Source organism: Oncorhynchus mykiss, chromosome 12, assembly GCF_057628025.1.
Source record: "Oncorhynchus mykiss isolate SJ-2025 chromosome 12, ASM5762802v1, whole genome shotgun sequence".
Lineage (NCBI taxonomy): Eukaryota > Metazoa > Chordata > Actinopteri > Salmoniformes > Salmonidae > Oncorhynchus > Oncorhynchus mykiss.
Genome location: NC_143033.1, coordinates 45,931,158 through 45,951,985, shown reverse-complemented (window position 1 = coordinate 45,951,985; position 20,828 = coordinate 45,931,158). Strand labels below are relative to the sequence as shown.

Genomic DNA, 20,828 nt, shown 5'->3' with positions numbered 1-20,828 from the left:
CCTTCTTCCACATGTTTGGTGTGTCTCCCAGGTGGCTTGTGGCAAACTTTAAACAACACTTTTTATGGATATCTTTAAGAAATGGCTTTCTTCTTGCCACTCTTCCATAAAGGCCAGATTTGTGCAATATACGACTGATTGTTGTCCTATGGACAGTCTCCCACCTCAGCTGTAGATCTCTGCAGTTCATCCAGAGTGATCATGGGCCTCTTGGCTGCATCTCTGATCAGTCTTCTCCTTGTATGAGCTGAAAGTTTAGAGGGACGGCCAGGTCTTGGTAGATTTGCAGTGGTCTGATACTCCTTCCATTTCAATATTATCGCTTGCACAGTGCTCCTTGGGATGTTTAAAGCTTGGGAAATCTTTTTGTATCCAAATCCGGCTTTAAACTTCTTCACAACAGTATCTCGGACCTGCCTGGTGTGTTCCTTGTTCTTCATGATGCTCTCTGTGCTTTTAACGGACCTCTGAGACTATCACAGTGCAGGTGCATTTATACGGAGACTTGATTACACACAGGTGGATTGTATTTATCATCATTAGTCATTTAGGTCAACATTGGATCATTCAGAGATCCTCACTGAACTTCTGGAGAGAGTTTGCTGCACTGAAATTAAAGGGGCTGAATAATTTTGCGCGCCCAATTTTTCAGTTTTTGATTTGTTAAAAAAGTTTGAAATATCCAATAAATGTCGTTCCACTTCATGATTGTGTCCCACTTGTTGTTGATTCTTCACAAAAAAATACAGTTTTATATCTTTATGTTTGAAGCCTGAAATGTGGCAAAAGGTCGCAAAGTTCAAGGGGGCCGAATACTTTCGCAAGGCACTGTATATAAAACTTGAATACATTTTTTGTTGATGAATCCCAAATTCCCGACAGCCAATGCCCAGGCTGTCAAGGTCAGAAGTGTTGCTAAATCACTAACAGTAATCTGGTTTGTGGATTTGCCACAAATAAGCAATATTCCCTCTCGCAGGATGTTCCATTTCTTTTGTTGTTAACATTTTTCTCCAACCAAGTTATTTCATCCCCTTCTCCCGATCTGCAGCCTTTTGAATTAAGCCACTAGGATTAGAGCGACTCTCTATCTTTTTCTGTTCTAAACTTGATCATTGTAAGATGTCTTTCATCAGAAAAAGTAGCGAAATTAAATGAAAAATAGCTGGATGGAGAGAGAATATGCGTGATTGTTATTGTTGTTCGGGCTTGTGATTGGCATGCTTAGTGATTGTGACAGATAGAAGGATAGCCAAACTTGTTAATGATAGACGGGGTCGACTAGGAAAACAGTTCTCAATATAGGAGTGCTGATTTCGGGTACATTTTGCCTTTTAGATCCCAATGAATAAGATTACACAGACAGAAGGAACCTGATCCTAGATCAGCACTCCAGCTCTGAGACGCTTGATACATAAGCCCCTGTCTTCTTTGGCTCTGACGAACTGTAGCTGACCGACTCTCTTGTTATCTTTCTCAGAGCGATTTTCTTGAACCTAACCAAGATGGGTCACTCAACTGAGACTGCTCTTCTCTGTATCACAGAGGATCTCCGCTCTGCCAAAGCTGACTCCTCTGTTCTCATCCTCCTAGATCTATCCGCTGCCTTCGACACCGTGAATCATCAGATCCTCGTCTCCACGCTCTCAGGGCTGGGCTTCTCAGGCTCTGCACACTCCTGGATTGCAGGTCGCTCCTACCAGGTGGTGTGGAGAGGATCTGTGTCTGCACCACATGCTCTCACTACTGGTGTCATCCATGGCTCGGTTCTAGGCCTTCTCCTCTCTATAAACCAAGTCACTTGGCGCCATCATATCCTCTCATGATCTCTTCTATCATTGCTGTGTGGATGACACTCACCCCTTCTGACACCCAGGTGGTGACACACATCTCTGCATGCCTGGCAGATATTTCAGTTTGAATGTTGGCCCACCCCTTCAAACTCAAACTCGACAAGACAGAGCTGCTCTTTATCCCAGGAAGGGCTGCCTGCTCCAAAACCTCTCCATCATGGTCGGAAACTCCACAGTGTTCCCCTCCCAGAGTGCAAAAAACCTTGGCTTGACCCTGGGCAACGTGACCCTGTTGTTCTTTGCAAACATCAAAGCAGTGACTCACTCCTGCAGGTTCATGCTCTACAACATCTGTAGAGTACAACTTTTCCTCACACAGGAAGTGACCTCAGGTCCAACTCGTCATATCCTGTCTGAACTACTGCAACTCTCTGTTGGATGGGCTCACCGCTTGTGCCATCAAACCTCTGCAACTTATCCAGAATGCTGCAGACTCTGGTGTTCAACCTTCCCAAGTTCACTCATGTCACCCCACTCTTCCGTACACCCCAATGGCTTTCAGTCGAAGCTCGCATCCACTAATTATTAGTAAGTAACTGGTTCCACAGACTGTTTTTGTTTATTCAACTTTTCAGTCAGTGTTACCTGAACATAACATTTTTATTTGGCTCAAACTTAGCTCCAGCATGAGAAAACGTAAGCAAAAATTCTGTCAACTTAAAACAATGTGTTTGCTCAACTTGTCTCATATGTTCAACTAGAAATTATTATTTTTGGGCATTTTACCTAAAAAAGGCTCTGGAACTAGTTACACTGGAACTAGTCACAGCGCTTTGAACATATAATGTTTTCTATGTACATATTTGACACACGATGACATACATAATTACATTGTAAATGTTCAGTTACAGTGCATTCAGAAACTATTCAGACCCCTTGACTTTTTCAAAAAAAAAATTACGCTACAGCCTTTTTTCCCTCATCAATCTACACACAACACCCCATAATGACAAAGCAAAAACAGGTTTTTAGACATTTTTGCAAATGTATTACAAATGTAAAAAACAGATATATTATATCTACATAAGTATTCAGATACTTTACTCAGTACTTTGATGAAGCACCTTTGGCAGCGATTACAGCATTGCGTCTTCCTGGGTATGATGCTACAACCTCGGCACACCTGTATTTGGGACGTTTCTCCCATTCTTCTTTGCAGATCCACTCAAACTCTGTCAGGTTGGATGGGGAGCGTCGCTGCACAGCTATTTTCAGGTCTCTCCAGGTTCAAGTCCAGGCTCTGGGTGGACCACTCAAGGACATTCACAGACTTGTCCCAAAACCACTCCTGCTTGGTCTTGGCTGTGTGGTTAGGGTCGTTGTCCTGTTGGAAGGTGAACCTTCGCCCCAGTCTGAGGTGCTGAGCGATCTGGAGCAGGTTTTTATCAAGGAACTCTGTACTTTGCTCCATTCATCTTTTCCTCGATCCTGACTAGTCTCCCAGTCCCTGCCACTGAAAAACATCCCCACAGCATGATGCTGCCACCACCATGCTTCACCATAGGGATGGTGCCAGGTTTCCTCCAGACGTCATCCTTGGAATTTGGGCCAACGAGTTAAATCTTGGTTTCATCAGACCAGAGAATCTTGTTTCTCATGTTGTTGTCATGTTGTGTTGCTACCATGCAATGTTGTTGTCTTAGGTCTCTCTTTATGTAGTGTTGTCTCTCTTGTCATGATGTGTGTTTTGACCTATATTTTTATTTAATTTATTTTTTATTTTTTATTCCATCCCCTGTCCATGCAGGAGGTCTGTTTGCCTTTTGGTAGGCTGTCATTGTAAATAAGAATTTGTTCTTAACTCACTTGCCTGGTTAAATAAAAATAAATAAAATAAATAAATGGTCTGGGAGTCCTTTAGGTGCCTTTTGGCAAACACCAAGCGGGCTGTCATGTGCCTTTTAATGAGAAGTGGGTTCCATCTGGCCACTCTATCATAAAGGCCTGATTGGTGGAGTGCTGCAGAGATGGTTGTCCTTCTGAAAGGTTTTCCCATCTCCACGGAGGAACTCTGGAGCTCTGTCAGAGTGACCATCGGGATCTTGGTCACCTCCCTGACCAAGCCTCTTCTCCCCTGATTGCTCCGTTTGGCCGGGCAGCCAGCTCTAGAAAGAGTCTTAGTGGTTCCAAACTTCTTCCATTTAAGAAATATGGAGGCCACTGTGTTCTTGGGGTCCTTCAATGCTGCAGAATTTTTTTGGTACCCTTCCCCAGATCTGTGCCTTGACCACAATTCTGTCTCTGAGCTCTACGGACAATTCCTTCGACCTCATGGTTTGATTTTTGCTCTGACATTCACTGTCAACTGTGGGACCTTTGGGACTGTGGGACTGTGGACTCCAATCAAGTTGTAGAAACATCTCAAGGATGATCAATGGAAACAGGATGCACCTGAGCTCAATTTTGAGTCTCATGGCTAAGTGGCTGAATACTTATGTAAATAAGGTATTTATGTTTTTTTCTTTTTTAATTTGCAAAGATTTCTAAAAACCTGTTTATGCTTTGTCATTATAGGGTATATTGTGTAAATTGATGAGGAACATGTTTTATTTAATCAATTTTAGAATAAGGCTGTAACATAACAAAATGTGGTAAAAGTCAAGGGGTCTGAATACTTTCCGAATGCACTGTATACTGTCATTATTATTCAACTTGTCCTTACCTGGGATTTGAACCTCTTCAACCACATTCCGATCTTCCTGCAATGCCACAATGCCTGTATCATTGATCATTTATTCTGACTATTCTCTCATCATTGATTTGATTTACTTACTGAAGCAATTTTACGTTTTTCTGCACAATTGTCTAGTGTTTGTTGGGCATATTACTCTGTTTAAATAACACAATTTTAAGTGGTCTGAATTTTTGCCTATGTTTTCTTATGTTGGAGCAAAGGTTGGGCCAACAAAACAATGTTACATTCTGGTAAAACTTTGATTGAAAAGTTGAGTAAACAAAAAAAAGGAACCAATTACATAATAATATTTAGTTGAAACAACTACATTTGTTTTACAGTGTAGTTTTAACCACTTCTACTCCTGATTTTCTAGCTCTCCGTGTGTCTCCATCGTTCAGAGTTAGCTAGCTTTATGGTCTCTTAGCTTGCTAGTTGGCTACCAGCGCTGCATGTGGTTTTAAACTAGAAACCTTTGGGCTAACCCCCGCTCGGTCTACGTGACTAAACCCGAGCGGTACTGTTTCTGAAAGTATTTAGACTGTTTCTGCTTATCTGACTTCCAGCTATCGTTACCCCGATAGTCTCCCGTTACTTCCATTTCTCGTTCGACTTCCCCATCGAATAGTAGTGTGTCGAGTAGTGAGCTTGCTAGCCTCCTCCCCGGTAATTCCATCTGTTTCCGTCCATCCATTCGAAACGATATCCTCGAGTGTACCAACCAAGGGGGAGAGAAAGCGGCCAAGCCAAACAAGGCTTGCCCTGGCAATTGCTGCAACGGCATGTCCCGGCCTGATTCCCATCAGCTCTGTGCTACATGCCTCGGCATGGACCATGCATAGGCAGCTCTCGTTGACCCCGCTAGGTGTGTGCATTGTGCTAAATTGGGACCCGGCATCATTAAACGTAGAGCAAAGTATTGGCCAGGACTCACTCTTGTTCGAGGATGACTGTTGATAACAAAGTTCCACAGGAGGGAGAAGCTCTACCCTCCACTCGAGCTCCCAGCAAATTCATAGGTTGCCCATCCTTTCAGATGGATCCAGAAGTGAGAATGATGGCATGTCTCTTGCCGCATCAGGCAGCACCCCCTTTGACCAGGAGATGGATTACTCCCCTGAGGAAGCTTTATTCTCCTCTGCTCAGCTTGTGCAGACCAGCAAAACTGAGGAAGTTTGGCAGGAGACTATGGCTGACCTCCCCTTCTTCGAGGCAATCAGACGTGCTGCCACCAAACTGGATGTTGAGTGTCCTATTCCTCCTTTGCCTTGCAAGAAGATTAGGATTGATGGAATCACCTCTCAGGGTAATTCCACATCCGTCCCACAACATGTACCAGCCTTCCAAGACTGTGTGGTGCTTTGGAGTCTTCCTGGGTGGGGCCACTTACCCCCACATTATATGCATGACATGGAGTCATCGGGATGGTTCAGCCCACCCCCTGTGGAGCCTTCCCTGGCTGAGCTCATCAACCCTTCAAGCTCCTCTTCCTCTGCCCCTAAACTCACTCATTCCAATGACAGCTTCACTGCAACCGTGTATGAGAGGATCTACCGAGCTGCAGCTCAGGCGGTGCAGGCTAAGGAGCACAGTGGCACCGTCGACCGGCAGAAGTTAATGGAATTGAGAAATCTTGCTGAGTATACCACCCGGACCCCCAAGTGCATCGCTGAGGCTTCCAGAAAATACAAATTGGATCAGAAAACTTGGGCGGCCAAATAAAATAACCCACGGGCCAAATTCGGGGCTAGTTGGGGAACCTTGTCGTAACCCATAGTTGTTTCTACTGTTGTCTACCATTTTTGGCAGCAGTTTCATTAGCAGCTTAGATGACTCTCCAGTCCAAAGGCTAACCCTTTCCCCCTTCTCTTCCCCCACCCATTAACAGAAAGCGGAAATCGCTGTGGCCCCATTGACAATCACGCTGGTCCGGGAGGAGGTGATCGACTTTTCCAAGCCCTTCATGTCACTGGGCATCTCCATCATGATCAAGAAGCCCCAGAAGTCCAAACCTGGGGTGTTCTCCTTCCTGGACCCGCTGGCCTACGAGATCTGGATGTGCATTGTGTTTGCCTACATCGGCGTGAGCGTGGTGCTCTTCCTGGTCAGCCGCTTCAGCCCGTACGAGTGGCACACCGAGGAGCCCGAGGAGGGCACCGACGGTCCGCCCAGCGACCAGCCCCCCAATGAGTTCGGCATCTTCAACTCCCTCTGGTTCTCCCTGGGCGCCTTCATGCAGCAGGGCTGTGACATCTCCCCCAGGTGAGAGATAGATGCATTACTACTTAGACTGCATGATATACTACTACTACAGTACATGCATACTACTTCAATACACACTTACTACTACAGCAATATATTCTGATACATTATATCGAAACATCCCAAAGCTGGGAGATAAATATTACTACTACTACTACTACATGAAATACATACCATTACATTACACCCAAACATTCCTTAGGTGAGAGACAAACACACGCACATACATTACACACATAATACTACATTACATCCAAATGTCCCCTCAATGTCCTTTTCTTTATTGGGTTAAGTGTTAAAGGCTTGTTGACATTGATAACTGCCTCGGGATGCTATGAATCATACAGGATACAGGTTTCATTCGCTGGCTAACTATTAGTGTCTTCACTGTCTGTTGCAGAACAAACATAGTTACTCCACTCTGTACACTTGCAATTTGCACCCTAGTTTTCTTCATGGATATTCACACCAAAATCGCCGCTTTATGTCACATAAGTGAAAATAACAAAATTTCATTGGCCTGTAGATTTGTAATAAGTATGTCTTATCTCGGCTTTTCGTTTGTAGTCACTGTCACTGCTATGCTTTACTGTGTGTGTGTGGGGGGGGGGGGTGCATTGTGATCTGTCTGTTTCAGCATTTATCATCTGCTTTAGAGGGAAATTGCACTGCTGTCCCATTGTCTTTGATGTGTCTGGTGTGTATTCGTGCTATGTTTCATACACTGTATTTCTGCGTTCAACAGGCACGAGAAGTCAAAGGGTATATCATTCATTACTTACTATTAGCTACCTCTCGTTACGATCATGAACCACAAAAAACTATTCCGTAACCATTCAGTGCTGGGTGTCATTTGCTTCCGGGTCAAGCTTCCTGTCTGTGACACACTTTTCCTCCCACTCAGCATCTGCTTGCTGTCCTGTAGTCGTGATAAGGATCTTTATGGTTTGTGTAGTTCTTTTTATAGTAATTTCATGACAGACCTGGGTCAAATAGCCTACATAATATCCTGTGTCAAATACTTAAATGCATTTGAAGTGTGCTTGGTCTAGTTTGAAGTTTGCACTTTTAGGACTATTTGCTCTGTGATACCAGGAAACCTAAAACAAGCACAGCTCAAAGTATTTGAAAGTACTTGAGGTATGTATTTGACATGTGTCAAATATGTCCTAAGTCTGCTTTATGGTCCCTGGAGTTATTTTGAAGGTAGACTCAGCGATATGAAGTTAGCATTACATTATCAGTTGTGGGGACTTCCGCAAAACACACAAAGACAGCCGAAAGCAAAAGGTTGATCTCCCCTGCATTATCATTGGTTCATACTGCTGCTCGTGGTCACATCATATAGCTGAGTTTTAGTTTCAGCTCTTCTAGTCTTTAATGGTTCCTATATATATCTTAGTACCGCTAAGGTTCCTATATACTGTAGATCATAGTCTTTAAGATTAAGAATGGAATAAGACTGAGAGGAGGGACCAAAACCAGCCTGTATTTTTCAGCCCTCCTACACAGGACCAGAGCAGAGGCATACACAAGATGGAGAACACTAAGGTACATTAGAAGAGAGCACCGTCAAAATTATAGTGCCCGTTACGTAGCATCCTAAAACATCCTATAGCACCTCTACCTTGAGGGAGCTATAGTGGGCCTATGATTTTGACTTAAGTCCACTTCATTTTAAGTAGTCCACTTGAGAAGGGATCCTCATCCACCAAATACTGTATATAATTCCATAAACTTTCCCAAAATCCTCAGGTTTTCCAGTAATCCCAGTTCGGGATTCTCGCAATCAAGAGGGAATACGCAAGAAAAGTATCATCCAACTGGGATTCCTCCAACTGGGAATTTCTGGAAAACCTGGGAATTTTGGGATGTTTTTCTGGAATTTTATGACCTGCTACTGTTTAGTAATTTAGTCAGCATTTATTATTTAGTATTGAAACATTTAGAATTGATACATTTTGTCTACATTGTCCTTTTATCTCTCCACAGTGTGGCCTGCCTACTGTGCCTGTCTGTCCCACATCTGTCACAGATACAGTTAAAGTAATCCCACGGGCCCTGTCCCAATCTGTCACCAAAAGAGCCCTTGTTCACTCTGGAGGGGTTGACTAAAGTTTACCTTGACAAGGGGACATGTAAATCCCCTCCACCGAGGGATTAGGTGACTTTGGGAGTGTGGAGGAAATGAGGGAATGACAAGGGCACTGTTTTAGTGATGGGTTTGAGACTATGCCACACCACTCATCTGTAGTGATGATAAGGAAAGGAAGCTGGCGTACGTGTAAGGCACATACAGGAATCCATCTCACACTGATAACATACACAGTCCAATCAGAGATGATGACCCAGTGCTGAGATGATTGACAGGTCTAAAGGTTATTCGCTACTGAAGTTCCGTCTTTTACCTTAATGAATGTTAATTCCGCTTCTCTCACACACATACAGACACTCACACACACACACACACACACACGTCTCCCCAAGGCACCCCATAATAATTAATGCAGTAATTCATATCCCTGTGTGCTCGTCTCCGATGGTAATGCCGGGTCTCCGTGGCAACGGAGAGGGGAGTGTTTGTGGGTGAAGTGGTGACATGGGATCTCCCTAATTGAGAACAAATCCCAGTTTAGAGTAACTAAAGATGCAGGCTGCATCCCAAATGGCTGCCTATTCCCTATATATTGCACTACCTTTGACCTGAGTCCAATGCAATTTGCGACGCACCACGCTGTTATAGACTCAGTAGACAGACAAATACTTAATTATTTACACTATTAAGATATGCACAATACCATAATAATATTCTGAAATCTTTGTGGATGCTGAAGGCAGTATGTCAACGATTTTGTTAGACCAGCAAGGTTAGTACTTTCTGTAATTTTCTGTGTATGTTTATAACTTATGGCTACTTTCTATGTTTAAACCTTTTTTCAGCCAGGTAAGAACAAATTATATTGACAATAACAACCTGGGTACACCTTGACTCGTGTTGGTTAACACGCTATCCGATCATCCCCAGAAATATCCACGGACAGTTTGATCTGGGTGTGATTGGTCTACACTGTGCTCACCGGTTGGCTTGATTGGATGGGGTGCGATTGGTTTGGTCTGTTCTTGAAGGTCGCCTTCCTCTAGTCTAGTCTAATTTAACAGGTGCGATTGGTTTGGCATGTTTGGTCAGTGCAGATTGCTTCAGTCTGCCCTACCATGCATATGAAAATCATATTTGCCAGACTGCATCACTTGAGCGAGAGTATGAGAGAAGTGAGGCTGAATTTTTACAGGCTCTGTAGGGTCAAATTGATTTCAGGAAATAAATTCTTAATCAGGGCTGCAATGGAGAGGACAGGGAGGGAGAGAGAGAAGGACGGAAGAGAGCGGGAGAGGGGGATAGCATGACTAACTAAAGCACCAGGGGCTAGCCTGGGGGTGTATCATGCTGGGAGCAGACAACACATCTTCATTTATTTAGGCTCCTCTCAAGGTCAACCTCACTGTGGCTCTCCTCTCTCTCTTTCTCTCCCTGTCTCTGTATCAATCTCTATATCTCTGTCAAGACTTCTGCCGAAGTCGTTGCCTCTCCTTGTTTGGGCGGTGCTCGGCGTTCGACGTCACCGGTCTTCTAGCCATCATTGATCCATTTTTAATTTTCCATTGGTTTTGTCTTGTCTTCCCACACACCTGTTTTCAATCCCATTCATTACCTGTTGTGTATTTAACCCTCTGTTTTCCCTCATGTCTTTGTCAGAGATTGTTTTATTGTCAGTGTTGTTTATTTGTTGTGTTGGTGCGCGATGGGTCCTCGTACCCATGTTTGTTCATGTCTGTACTTTTAGTGTTATGGAGCATGTTCCGTGGACATTTATTAAAAGACTCCATTTACACTCCATTTTGACTCTCCTGCGCCTGACTTCCCTGCCACCTATACACACGGCGCTGACAATCTCCCTGTCTTCTCTCTCTGTCGGTTAGGGCAAGTCGGTTAGGACATCTACTTTGTTCATGACACAAGTAATTTTTCCAACAATTGTTTGCAGACAGATTATTTCACTTATAAATCACTGTATCACAATTCCAGTGGGTCAGAAGTTTAAATACACTAAGTTGACTGTGCCATTAAACAGCTTGGAAAAAATGATGTCATTAAACAGCTTGGAAAAAATAATGTCATGGCTTTAGAAGCATCCGATAGGCTAATTGACATCATTTGAGTACCTGTGGATGTATTTCAAGGCCTACCATCAAACTCAGTGCCTCTTTGCTTGACATCATGGGAAAATCAAAAGAAATCAGCCCCCAAAAATTGTAGACCTCCACAAGTCTGGTTCATACTTGAGAGCAATTTCCAAACGCCTGAAGGTACCTCGTTCAACTGTACAAACAATAGGTACGCAAGTATAAAAACCATGGGACCATGCAGCCGTCGTACCGCTCAGGAAGGAGACGCGTTCTGTCTCAGAGATGAATGTACTTTGGTGCAAAAAGTGTAAATCAATCCCGTAACAACAGCAAAAGACCTTGTGAAGATGCTGGAGGAAACAGATACAAAAGCATGTATATCCACAGTAAAACAAGTCCTTTATCAACATAAGCGGCCACTCAGCAAGGAAGAAGCAACTGCACATGGGGACAAAGATCGTACTTTTTGGAGAAATGTTCTCTGGTCTGATGAAACAAAAATAGAACTGTTTGGCCATAATGACCATTGTTATGTTTGGAGGAAAAAGGGGGAGGCTTGCAAGCCGAAGAACACCATCCCAACCGTGGAGCACGAGGGTGGCAGCATCATGTTGTGGGAGTGCTTTGCTGCAGGAGGGACTGGTGCATTTCCCAAAATAGATGGCATCATGAAAGAGGAAATGTATGTAGATATATTGAAGCAACATCTCAAGACATCAATCAGGAAGTTAAAGCTTGGTCGAAAATGGGTCTTCCAAATGGACAATGACCCCAAGCATACTTCCAAAGTTGTGGCAAAATGGCTTAAGGACAACAAAGTCAAGGTATTGGAGTGGCCATCACAAAGCCCTGACATCAATCCTATAGAACATTTGTGGGCAGAACGGAAAAGCGTGTGCGAGCAAGGAGGCCTACAAACCTGACTCAGTTACATCAGCTCTGTCAGGAGGAATGGGCCAACATTGACCCAACTTATTGTGGGAAGCTTGTGGAAGGCTACCTGAAACGTTTGACCCAAGTTAAACAATTTAAAGGCAATGGTTCCAAATACTAATTGAGTGTATGTAAACTTCTGACCCACTGGGAATGTGATGAAAAAAATAAAAGCTGAAATAAATCATTCTCTTTACTATTCTTCTGACATTTCACATTCTCAAAATAAAGTGGTGCTCTTAAATGACCTAAGACAGGGAATTTTACTAGGATTAAATGTCAGGAATTGTGAAACTAAGTTTAAATGTATTTGGCTAAGGTGTATGTAAACTTCCGACTTCAACTGTAGCTCTGCCATTATTTTATATTGTACATCACATACTTTAATCTTAATTACCTGTCCACAAACACACAACTCATCCAGACATCAAATCATGAAAAGTATGTGTATGGTGAGTCACTCGCACGCACGCACGCTACACGCTCACGCACATCCATGTAACAAGGATGTTAAACCAGGGTCATACTGGTGCTGCCATATGGCAGCAACAACCCCTCCACTGATAACGACCCTTTCTATCCCCCGCTCCTTCCCCCTGTTGGCGCTGGCCCATCAGGGTATCACCACGTCTGTCACCATGGATGACAGCCACTGGAGTCACCTCAGATCAACGCAGACTGGGGGTAGCGAGAGAGAGGGAGAAAGTCCCCTAGCTCTCTGTCCTCAGACACAGCTGCTGGCCTCTCGCTTCCAACGGGAGCAAACCTTACGAGAGGCAGGAGGAGAGAATGGAGCAGGAGATAAGGAGAGAAAGAAAGGGAGACAGAAAGAAAAAGGATGAGATAAAAAAAAATAGAGAGAGAGAGAGAGAGAGAGAGAGAGAGAGAGAGAGAGAGAGAGAGAGAGAGAGAGAGAGAGAGAGAGAGAGAGAGAGAGAGAGAGAGAGAGAGAGAGAGAGAGAGAGAGAGAGAGAGAGAGAGAGAGAGAGAGAGAGAGAGAGAGAGAGAGAGAGAGAGAGAGAGAGAGAGAGAGAGAGAGAGAGAGAGAGAGAGAACAGGAGACAGAGCGAGCGAAGGAAAAGGTGAGACCGAAAGCAAGAGTGCCCTTCTACCTTTTCCAGTCTTTCACACTGAAGCTGTGGATGATAGTCCCAGGATTACAGAAGCAAAAGAGATATACTGCAGAGAGAGAGAGTGAGTAAGGGACATAATGGGAGGAAAACTAGAGAGATAAATAAAGGAGCGAGAGAATGTTGAAGGTGGAGAGGGAGATTACGAGAGAGGGGGAGAGCCTGAGGGAGGGAGAGAACCAGAGAGAAAGAGAATATGATGAAGGGGGAGAGGCTCGTAATCTACATTCAAATCCAGAGGCAGAGTTAACAGAGTTTATACGTGAACTATTCTGCAGCATAGCCTTCTGTGTACAGTTAAACATGCTTTGCTGCTGCGGCTCTCGGGTTGGTGAGATTTTTGCTGTGTGTTGGTCAGGGGGTGTGTGTGTGTGCATGCATGTGTGAGATTGTGATTGGGACAAGTTGGTGGCAGGTGCTAGGGATAAGACTAGAAGGGGACACAGTGTGCCCTGTCCTAAGCGACAAGGGGAACAGGGGAAGGTGATGTGGAGACACTATAGCTAGCATTGACTGAGGTGGTATCTCCCCTTTTTGACCCTTTTCACATTACTGAGCAGAGCTGGCCTGGGGGAACATCCACCATAGTCGCTGCATGCTGGAATGAAAGGTTCAGGTCGGCACGGTAGTGCCGGTTTGGTTCAGGTCTGCATGTGTGAAATAGTGTGAAAAGGCAATTAGTTTGATAAAACAACAGGAACTGAAGGGTTTTCATAGAGCCTCTCTCTCTGTGTTTGGTTCACGCCAAGGGGGGAGAGAGAATGTTGTTTGTTCACTCCAATGCACCATTTTGTTTGAGATTCTCCTCACGACCTTCCCCTGCTCACTCGAGAGTCGGTGAGTTATCTGTCTCCCTTGAGCCAACAAACAAGACGAGAACAGAGCTGAACAGAGGGAGCTCTGTGTGATGTCGTCAGCTCTTTTCATCCCACCAATAAACAGAGAGAGAGAAAGAAAGAAAGAAAGAAAGAAAGAAAGAAAGAAAGAAAGAAAGAAAGAAAGAAAGAAAGAAAGAAAGAAAGAAAGAAAGAAAGAAAGAAAGAGGGACCACAGCGCACTACCTGGTTGACACAAACGCATTGGGTTTTAATGAGCCACTCTGCCTTAAGGTGGATTTGAAAATGGGTTGGATGATGCTGTGCAGTGTGCAGTCAGTGTCCTCTCAGAGCCTGTTCCATTGTATAAGTTCTTCTTTTTTTAGATCTATAATTTTTGTGGGTTTTTATTTATTGAGAAAGGACAGTTAAGGGGAGGCAATAACGATTGCAAGTCAGAAGGGCAGTGGACTGGATTTGAACCCATGCCAACTTTGGAATACATGTGGCAGGGTGAGCAGCTCTAACTGGTTTACCACACAGGTCACCTATAACGTTGCCTGTAATTCACTCTCACTACTTGATATAGTTTGTGGATTTGTGTTGATTCATAATTATTTGTTGTTATTGATGGACTCTGCACTCTATCATACTCTTCTCACTCTTCTCTTTTCCTCGCCATGCTCACTCTTCTCCTATTCCTTCACTCCTTCTCATTCTCACCTCCTGCTATGGCACCCTTATTCCTCTCCATCCTATCCTCCCTCCTTCTACCCGTCCTCTCCCTTCTCCCCTCCTCTACCCTCCTTTCCTCTCCTTCCTCCTCTTCCTCCCTCTCTTCCCCAGGTCTCTATCTGGGCGTATCGTGGGTGGTGTGTGGTGGTTCTTCACCCTCATCATCATCTCCTCCTACACGGCCAACCTGGCTGCTTTCCTCACAGTGGAGAGGATGGTGTCGCCCATAGAGAGTGCTGAAGACCTGGCTAAACAGACAGACATAGCCTACGGCACCCTAGACTCCGGCTCCACTAAAGAGTTTTTCAGGGTGAGTATAGTACTGGACTGGATACAAGCTGTGTCTGAATTCTCATATTATGGCCTTGTCCTATTTCACAGACTATTTGTGTATGTAGGAATAAAATGTTTTGGCTAGTAGCTGCGTCGTTCCACGAAAAGTGCCTTTGATATTTTAAGAAATAATTGTGCACCAATATTGCATTTTAAAAGCCTGTTATATTGAATTAAGTGACTTTAATATAGACCACATGGAGAATTCAATTCATCTGATTTTTAATTTAAATAAAGGATATCTGAAGTGCCAAAATTCTGCATTTTGACATGTCCCTCCGTCAACCCTGTGTCACTTCTAGGAAGATTTCAACCACTTAATCCCTAAATGTATCTAAGTTTCACCATCATTAAAAAGTACTAGTTATTTTGTTGCTTTGGCAGTAATTTCTGCAGATTAGTGATTTATTTACGTCTGTCCCTCATTTTAAGGTCAACCCTGTTACGTGAATTTAACTATTTTATTAATATGGTGAAACTCTTCCTTTTAAAATATTTCTTTCAAAACATGGTTCTACTCTTTTTGGCAATTTTCAGGTGGGAAACTGAGAGGGTCGAGCATTTCTTTTAATAACAAAAAATATTATTATTTCACCTTTATTTAACCAGGTAAGCAAGTTCTCATTTACAACTGCGACCTGGCCAAGATAAAGCAAAGCAGTGCGACAAAAACAACAACACAGAGTTACACATGGTATAAACAAGCGTACAGTCAATAACACAATATATATATTTTTTAAAGTCTATATGCAGTGTGTGTGTGCAAATGGCGTGAGGAGGTAAGGTAATAAATAGGCCATAGTAGCGAAGTAAAAACAATTTTGCAAATTGACACTGGAGTGATAAATGTACAGATGATGATGTGCAAGTAGAAATACTGGTGTGCAAAAGAGCAGAAAAGTAAATAAAAACAATATGGGGATGAGGTAGGTAGATTGGATGGGCTATTTACAGATGGGCTATGTACAGCTGCAGCGATCGGTTAGCTGCTCAGATAGCTGATGTTTAAAGTTAGTGTTTAAATATGTCTCCAGCTTCATCGATTTTTGCAATTTGTTCCAGTCATTGGCAGCAGAGAACTGGAAGGAAAGGCGGCCAAAGGAGGTGTTGGCTTTGGGGATGACCAGTGAGATATACCTACTGGAGCGCGTGCTACGGGTGGGTGTTGTTATCGTGACCAGTGAGCTGAGATAAGGCGGAGCTTTACCGAGCAAAGACTTATAGATGACCTGGAGCCAGTGGGTCTGGCGACGAATATGTAGCGAGGGCCAGCCAACGAGAGCAAACAGGTCGCAGTGGTGGGTGGTATATGGGGCTATGGTGACAAAACGGATGGCACTGTGATAGACTGCATCCAATATGCTGAGTAGAGTGTTGGAGTTTATTTTGTAAATGACATCGCCGAAGTCAAGGATCGGTAGGATAGTCCGTTTTACTTGGGTATGTTTGGCGGCGTGAGTGAAGGAGGCTTTGTTGCAAAATAGAAAGCTGATTCTAGATTTAATTTTGGATTGGAGATGTTTAATATGCATAACACGTCAACCCTCTTACCCATCGATAGACAGGCTAGAAATGTTTTATAAATTTCACCTCTCCAAAGTGTACACAGTTCCTAAACAATTTCAATGCAATTTTATGACTCAAAGAAGTGTCTTCAACTAGGCACTTTTTTTAAACTCTCCTAGCTGTGCCATGGAGGAATTACTTGTAGTTGTTTCATTTGGAATGCAACCCTGCATTCCCAACGTCACACAATTACTGGTATTGTTTACGCAGTTAAAAAAACGGTACATTATAACTCGCATTCTGGGTCAGGTGGGCATGATTTGAGTGCTTGTTCTATTGCCAACGTGACTAGCTAAGTTATTAAATACAATCGTTCAGTGTTAGGCTTTCACAAGGCAATTCAAAGAAACAGATGGTAATTTTGGTGTGCATAGAAGGGTAGCATGAGTACATTCAGATGCATGTGCCCTGCAAATGTTCTTCTCTACAAACAAACATAGGCTCAATCTGTTCAGAACAACCCAGGTTACGGTGCCATGTCATCTTGTAACTGTACACCAAACACTGATCATAAACGTTGACACTGAATACGACGTGAGTTTCATGATATGGGAATGTGAAGTGCACATTTGGACTCACTGGTGTTTGGCTTGCTTATATGACATACAAGATGACATGGCATCATACCCTGGGTTGTTCTGAACAGAATGAGCCAGTGTTTGTTTATAGGGAAGAATGCACACGCACCTGAATGCACTCATGCCTCCTTTCTATGCGCACCAAAATTACGATCCGCTTCTTTGAATTGCCTTGTGAAAGCCTAACACTGTAAGATTGTATGACATCAAAGCTGTATTGATTATAATCCTCAACATCTCATCTTTCAAAATACATTGAGTCATCTTCATTTACAGCATTTCCCTCACTCAGACAACAACAAATGTGCAATTACCGGGAAGGATGGGGTAATCTTCTTGTCACGCGTGCGGTGCTCAAGTTCAGGACAGTTGTCAGTCAAAACCAATACAGCGCTGTGAAATGCAGAGCCAGAGCTCTGACGCCATGTACAGCATGTTACTGTACAGCCACTTATTAGTGCCCAAACCGGACATGTTCAGCCCATAAATGTTAAGGGCTGCCGTCTTGAGATGGGAAAATATGTTTTTGTTGTGAAGTTGAACATGTGCTCTTTATGACAGAAAGTTTCTTTTGACCAAGTTACACTTCTGAAAAGGCTCCGAATTGGTGGAACGACCCAGTTACTAGAAATAAATATTTGTATGAGAATTCAGGGTAAGTAGTACTGGACTGATCAGCTCTGACACACACAAACACACGCATGACACCATACTGGTCAGATCATTCAAGCACACTCGTTCACTCAGGGAGGAGTGTGTTTTTACAGTAACTGTTTTCAGTCAACACTCGCTCCTCCACCAGTAACTCTGTACTATGCGTTAACCCCTCCATGTCCTCGTCTCTACTTGGCTGTGCTCTCTCTATGCTCTCTCCACCTTCCTCCACCTCTACTCTTCCTCCACCCCTCCCCTGATCTGCCCCAAACCAACCACAGAGGTCAAAGATTGCAGTCTACGAGAAGATGTGGGGCTACATGAAGTCGGCCGAGCCGACTGTGTTTACCAAGAACACCCAGGAGGGGGTTGTACGTGTGCGGAAGAGCAAAGGGAAGTACGCTTTCCTATTGGAGTCAACCATGAATGAGTACACGGAACAGCGGAAGCCCTGCGACACCATGAAGGTCGGCGGAAACCTGGACTCCAAAGGATACGGAGTGGCCACCCCCAAGGGTTCACTGTTAAGGTGGGTGGAGTGGTATAACAATATGTCCAAGCTGTGCGTGTTGTTATGTTATTCCACCTTCCCTGGCGTGCTGCCTGAATATGTATAGTAACGCTCATATAACGCTCATCTAACACTTCTTTTTTTGTTAAGTTTGAGTTATGGTGAGTTTGGTTTGGGACAATTTTTTCATGTTCATGGAGGTATAGGTGTAGTGGCTTTTACATTTGTGTTTGGTGTGGCGTGGCATGCGGTCATGGCAACAGTTGGTGTTGTTGCAACTCTACTTCCTTGTTGCCAGGTAATGTTTGTGCTGCTTTATGTTGGTGTGTCAGTAGGAGTCAAAACAGCATGTTGATAAGCCTTAATATTATTCTTAAGTATTACTATGACCAATGTTGCAGAATTCTGTTAACTTTCCCCAAATTCCTGGATTTCCTGCTTATTCCCCCCGGAATCTGTGAATATCACGAACTGGAATTTCTGGAAAACCTGGGAATTTGGGGAAAATTACCGGAATGTTGCAACCATAACTGCATTACATAGGCAATAGAGTGCTATTTGGGATGCAGACATAGTAAGTTTCATATGAGATGGTGGGATATCAGTGATGTGAATACTCAGTCCTGTCTGACTTGGCTGGACTCTAGAGCTGATTTATACACAGTGGAATTTACAGGCCTGCCGAAAAATACAATATCATTCCCACTCACCACGGGGAGTTAGTTTCAATTCGCCAAAACTAGAAACTCTCATCTATCAAAAGAATGGGAGCAAGCTCATACTGAAAGGAATTGAAAAATGTAATAGAGCCTAGATTGAGTGTGTGTGTGTGTCTGTGTGTGCGCACAGTAGCGACGGTTGTCAAAATTGATAAAAGGTCATAAACACGGTTCTGATAAATGTAACAGCTGCATAATGGAGTGAGATTCTCAACGCTATTAGGATAAACCAGATCTAAATCCACTGGATTATAGCAGTGTGTTTCCATCATAACATCAACAGGAAAATGTGCTTTGTACAAGCAAGAGACTGTGCATTGGTTTTCTTTTTAAATAAATTGATCTAGCAACAATTATGTGACAAGTGAACTAACACCCCACAAAAACAGGAAAATAATGGCTGGAAAGTGGGGAATACTGAGGTGGGCTGGGCATGCACTTTGCTTGGAACATATGTGCGCGCACACACACACTATTGCCACTAAACTCATCTGAATCCAACTCCAATCCTGTAAATTCCACTGACGAGCTTCTCTAGAAGGCAACGACATGGGTTTGCAATGTAAACAGCGACTTGGTACTGGATTTACCAACTGTTTTCAGCAAGAGGAGTCACTGACAGATCACAGTAGTTCCAGATGGCGGCCATTTTTATTTTGTTAAATTATCAGTCGCGTTCCCCCGGCTCGGACGTTGCATGCATGAACCAACAGATTGCTCTAACATACGATGTGGTTCGCTGATACTTTAAAATACCTATCCATCAATGTTCCCCCAAATATTTTGGGGCACTGAGCAACTGTTAGGTCTTGTGAGCGAAAATGTTGTGGAACTTCCGGCGTGCGTTTACAGTGAACACTGAGACTGTACCCTTACAGTTTTAGACAATAGCCTATCGGCTATTTGAGCATAATGTAGGCCTACCAACAAAATCAATGGAGTGAATCCCATAATATTTTCACGTGGAAATAGCTTTTGATATCTTTGATGTTGCCTACAGTAGCCTCTATATGGTGTTCAATGCAGGCCTATTGCATGAGACTTTTAAAAACGTTTTTACATTATGAAGGGCATGCCATTAATTCATGATTTTTTACTTGGTCTGTAAGACTGTGGGCCAAATAGGTGACTGTACATGGCATTGTCTTGTTGTATAATAATACAAAATAAAATGTGTTATTATTATCATACAGAGAATTAGACCATGTAGGCTACCCCTCTGCCAATAGGATTATTTGAATATTCCAACTTGTCTCAAAATACATCACTGCCCCTTTAATTAAGACATACGTTTTTTACCTGACTAGCTTTTCAAACACAGATTGAAATGTAGCCTACACATTTTGTGCTCATGTAGGAAGCCGTAACTCCCCATTGCTGACCTATACTTATTTTTAACTCTGCTAATAACTCGCTGACTAGCAAAGAATATGAACAAATGTGCACAGGCGTGGCCCTGTGCTCTGATCTGAACTGATCTGAAAAGCACATTCACTCACGGGTGGCTCTGTCTACAACAAAATCACAGACTCGTTCTTACAAAGTTAGATTTGTTTTGTTTTGTTGCATTGAAAAGGGGCTGATATAATGTTGATTCAATCACAGAAAAAACGTTGATCTATATCGTGCAAACTAATGGGGCAAACTCAGTGAAGTTCAGTTTCTTGTGTCTCTGCGGGGCATGGCATTTCTTCTGCGTGGCAGTCCTGGAGGAAGTGCGTGGCCACGCACTCGCGCAGTTTAGAGGGAACATTGCTATCCAGGCGTGGTAAGACCGGGCATGCATCAGCAATAATTGGGCAGAGGAACCCGCCCACTATCTTCTGTCAGTCACTTCTGTGGTTGTCACCATGGAAACCCACAAATCAGCATGCAGAGCG

General features: G+C 43.5%; 1 protein-coding gene across 5 annotated transcripts in view; it reads left to right on the top strand.

Moving 5' to 3' along the window:
- The window catches only part of gria4b (glutamate receptor, ionotropic, AMPA 4b), a 162,736-nt gene that overhangs the window by 125,965 nt on the left and 15,943 nt on the right, over positions 1-20,828 (top strand). For all 5 annotated transcript variants that reach the window (XR_016485092.1, XM_036937640.2, XM_036937641.2 and 2 more), the window contains exons 11-13: positions 6,416-6,789; positions 14,699-14,897; positions 18,000-18,247. Coding sequence is in view for 4 of the 5 variants with exons in the window: in XM_036937640.2 (XP_036793535.1) it covers positions 6,416-6,789; positions 14,699-14,897; positions 18,000-18,247 (821 nt within the window). In the remaining variant the exon portion in view is untranslated. The remainder of the gene's footprint in view (positions 1-6,415; positions 6,790-14,698; positions 14,898-17,999; positions 18,248-20,828) is intronic.